Genomic DNA, 4,859 nt, shown 5'->3' with positions numbered 1-4,859 from the left:
TAGTGTAGTTATTCACATGAGCCGCAAACGAGGTGCCTCGGGACATCTGGAATCTGAATAACCTACGTAGCAAATGCAACCTGTTCTCAATACTCTTCGTAAGATACTTATTATTGAGAATTTCCCACATCTTCATCGCAGACGTTACCCCAATCACATCATATTTCAGCTCCTGTTCCAAACAGGACCTGATCACCCCACAAGCATTCCTATTCATCTTTTCCCATACCGACTCTTCATATTTAGGTGGCCTCACATCGACCATGATGGTCTCCTCCAAATTTTGAGCATTGAGCGCATCCTGTACGTCGCTCATCCATAAACCAAAATTGATTTTGCCGTCATATTTCACTACACTAATCTTAGTGTTCTGAAAACCCACTTGAACTGTGCCGATCATCTTGCTGCTTTTACCAACTTCTTCACCCATAATCATAAATTCCAAATTGCAAGGAAAGATTCAAACTTTGAAAGGAATAAGAAATTACCCAACTGAACCCTAGATTGGATTCCAAATAGAACTCCTAACCACACGAGGAAAGCGAGATCTTCAATGGTAACTTCAAACCCTAACTCCACCAAAGCCTAGAACTCCAAGAACCAAACTTCCAACTGAATCTTCCTCCACCTAATCTAAAACCCTAGATCTGAAATCTGAGCTCTGATACCACTTGTCGCGCGCCTATGCGGAAGCGTTGCACGCACACACAACGAACTTGAGATCACGGAAGAAGAAAGCCACACACTTGCACAAACTAAGCCAATTACGATAAATCAAACCAAACACAGAGATATACGTGGTTCGGCAATTGCCTACGTCAACGGAGAGAGGATGGGGAGATTTTACTATATGGAGGAGAAATACAACGGGTTACAACTCACAAAATCACTCAAATATAACCCTAACCAAAGCTCTCAACTCCCTCACAATATCTCCCTCTCAAAGTGCTCAAAACAATGCTAATTCTCTCATTTTCTCACCTTAAGAAACCCTAAAAAACGTGGTCCTATTTATAATAAAACACAATTCCAAACAGAGGAGGATTCCCAAATAAAGGAGGATTCTAAAAACGAGTCTGCCACACCCTGCACTATGGGTGTGGCAGAGGGTGTGGTGCAGGATAGATTCTGCCACACCCTGCACCGTGGGTGTGACAGAGGGTGTGGTGCAGGACAGATTCTACCACATCCATGACAGACACCACACCAGGGTGTGGTGGAGTCTGTTTTGGGTTATTCTTCACGTTTTTCACAATTCCTTCACCGTTTTCACACCTTCAATATTTCAGCAATCGTAAAAATCATCCTCACCCTAGTCCAAAGTGAACTTTTGCTAATAGGCTTCTAGATGATTGGGAACCATTGAGACATTCTTTTTATGTATGTTTTTTTTTCTTTTTTTCCCCATTACATATAATTGGAGATCATTGAATACTTCGGGCCAATATGAAAAGAATCCTCGGGAATTTTAGATGATTGATGTATGAATTCATCTACTCGAAAGATTTCAACAAAAAAAAAAAAAAAAAAAAAAAAAAAAATTATTCCATGTTGTTGAAATCTAAGTGACATTTTGTGGAAATCTAAAAGACAAAATGTATGTGGACATTACTTTGTATGTGGACTATTAATTTCATGTCCTTTTGTATTCCATCATGTATCTATAAATTGTACGATGTATGGAAATGGAAGATGATGAATAAGAGATTATAATTTCTCTTCTTCTCTTGTCTCTTGTCTCCTATTTCATTTCTTTTAGTATATTACAACACGTTATCAGCACGAGTGGTTCTAGCCGGTTCATGATCATCGGTTCGTAGTAATAGATTTTTAGGTGTACATCTTCTGCAAGGTAATAATACATTCGGCCTTTGTCTATTTACATAGTATCAAGTTTTTCGTCGAATGATTATGATTATGTTCAGTATGAATCTTGGCATCTCATTTATTTGAATTCTTCAAGTAAACTTGTCTTTTTAACAGAAAATAAAATGGCACGGAAAATAAAATGGCAAGGGGAAGTAATAGATTTTTCCAACACTAATTTTAAAAAGGACACGTATTACTCTTCTCTTTTGATGAGAATGGACATCAAGATATTCTCTCCTGAGTTTTAGAGTAATTGTTCCTCCAATAACAAAATGTAATAGCTTAAAAGTTGCTGAGAAGAAAAATTTGCATTTATTATTGTTTAAATTATGAATCCTCTAAGGAAACATATCCAAAGCATGTGAGTGATGGATATTCCTTATTGAGAAGGAAATCTAGCAGACATTTGTAATCCATAGAGAACTATAAAGATTACAGAACAGTCTTAGCACCAAAATGCTAGTTTCTCATATAAATGGTGTTAGAACCTTACATGCTCTTTCTCAATATCCAATATCATTTGGAACTTGTCTACAATAAAATCCGATGCATGGTCTTTATCGCATAAACATGAACATTTGCATTGTGAAACGCATGCGATTGGCCATCCATATATGAGCATGTATTTCTCATCAGTCTAAAAGTTAAAGTTTAGTGGTATTCATTAGAATTTTAGAAGAAATAACTAAGTTAATTGTTTGAGTTCTCTTTTCTATTATAATCAAGCATATCCTATTCGGTAATGTACAACATGCATTAAATTTTTGAACAGTGTTGAACAAAAGTCAATTGGAAAATGATAAACTAGAATTTCCTACACTTGTTGAAGAAATAGAAGATAGGTTTGATTTCTTCACACAGCAGAAACACGTTAATGCTAGTTTCTCATATACAATGATGTTAAGGTATAATGGAGAACAGGTGCTTGGTAATTAGCAACAAAAGAATGTGCTCATGATCAAACTGCATGGAACAAGCCTATAATTTTCTAGATGGCAGAGCTCTTCTTTATTACAGTTCCCCCATTTTTTTTGACTATCTGGATAAGAACATGTTGCAGACATAAGCACATAAACTGCATATAAACTATTTACTATATGTTGATTTCATGCAGTCTGGTTTAATACAATTTACAAATGCACACCTTCTGTTGATTGATCACTTGTCCTAGCTAATTAGAACAGAGGCATGCACTGTGGCTCCTTTATTTATTCACTTCTGTTTGTATGCACATCTTGTATAGTGTAATATTTTATAAATTTGGTGGATTGATATATCTTCTTTTGATAATTATAACATTTCTGAAAAATGTCTGACATATCCAAAAGGGCATTTGCTGAGCTTACCGTTGATGGCAGCAACTACTTGACTTGGGCCTTGGATGTTGAAATCTACCTAGATTCTTGTGATTTAAGCAGCACTATTGATCCAGCTTCTCAGAGCACCTCTGCCCAGAAGGCAAAGGCATTGATTTTTCTTCGTCATCATCTCAACAAAGACCTGAAAAATGAGTACCTTACTGAAAAAGATCCTGCTATTCTCTGGCAATCCCTGAAGGATTGCTTTGACCAACAGACGACTATTATGCTTCCGCAAGCACAGTATGATTGGTTGAACTTGCGATTTCAGGATTTTAAATCCGTAACTGAATACAATTCAACTCTCCACCGCATTGTCTCATAGCTGAAGCTCTGTAAGCAGAACATTACAGAGGATGAATTGATTGAAAAGACCCTCTCTACATTCCATGCAAGTAATCTTGTACTCCAGCAGCAGTACAGGACCAAAAACTATTCAAAACACTCTGAATTGATCTCTGCGTTACTAGTTGCAGAGAAACACAACCAACTTCTGATACGCAACCATAATTCTAGACCAGTTAGTTCGCAAGCTGTGCCTGAAGCACATGCTACAAATCAGAGTAATACTCATGGGCGTGGACATGGTAGAGGTCGTGGACGTGGTCGAGGGTCTTATCGTGGTGGTAGAGGTCGTGGTCGTCGCAATGCTTATGGTCTTCAGGACCGTGGCAAGGGTCAAAACAAGGATAGATCTCCTTCAAACAAGCCTAACTCTCATCAACAGGTTGCTAATAATAAGCAAGCTTGCTATCGGTGTGGATGTGAGGACCACTGGTCTCGTATATGTCGTACACCGAAACATTTGGTTGAGGCCTATCAGAGAATGATGAAGGACTCAAAGGGGAAGTCAAAACAAGGTAAAAAACATCATGCCAGTTTGCCTGAAGCAAATATGGCCCTAAAAGATGACAATTATGATGATAACCTGAATCTAGACGATGATGACTTATTGAAGATGGAGCTTGATGATTTTGGTGACCAGGAGTGATCATGTTATTTATCACTATCTATGCATGTTTTATTAGTCTATTTCGTTTTTCAGACATGTTCTAATTACTTTTGTTATGATAATTTGGAATTTTTCGAGACTTATTTTGCATGTTTTTGTAAGACAATTTCAAGTTTGTATGGGTTTTGTTTAAATGATTATTCCCCTTTATCTAATACGTGGTTGTGGAGAAGCTTCCATCTTTCTCCTCAGGGTTGTACTATACATATATCCGACCTAAAATACACCATGTTGCGATGAATTTAAGATTTAGGGACCCAAATTCTTTTAAACTATGGCATGAGCGATTGGGTCATCTTGGGCAAAATATGATCCGTCGGATTTTCTTAAATTAAATGGGGCATTCAAAGCAAATTCGACCAACTGCATATCACAATTTTCCCCCCTTTACCTAATACGTGGTGTAGAAGCAAAACATTTCCCATCTGCGTATTATTTATTTGCAGTCCATGTTTCTATATCACCACCATAACGTACCTCTATGGGACCTCGGTGAAGGTACATACATTATTTATGAAACTCCGTCAATAATTTAGTACCTATAGCCCATGTTAGGGGATCAATTTACAATTTAGTACGCTGACTGCATTTTTATTGAAGATCAATTCTCGACATTAGGG

The 4,859-nt window shown here is 37.4% G+C and overlaps 1 protein-coding gene across 1 annotated transcript; it reads left to right on the top strand.

The window, feature by feature from the left end:
* On the top strand, positions 3,178 to 4,218 carry LOC109839430. Its single transcript, XM_020407853.1, has 2 exons — positions 3,178 to 3,510; positions 3,553 to 4,218. The coding sequence occupies exons 1-2, from the start codon at positions 3,178 to 3,180 to the stop codon at positions 4,216 to 4,218; spliced, it is 999 nt and encodes a 332-aa protein (XP_020263442.1).

Source organism: Asparagus officinalis, chromosome 4, assembly GCF_001876935.1.
Source record: "Asparagus officinalis chromosome 4, Aspof.V1, whole genome shotgun sequence".
Classification (NCBI taxonomy): domain Eukaryota; kingdom Viridiplantae; phylum Streptophyta; class Magnoliopsida; order Asparagales; family Asparagaceae; genus Asparagus; species Asparagus officinalis.
This window is presented reverse-complemented; position numbering and strand designations above follow the sequence as displayed.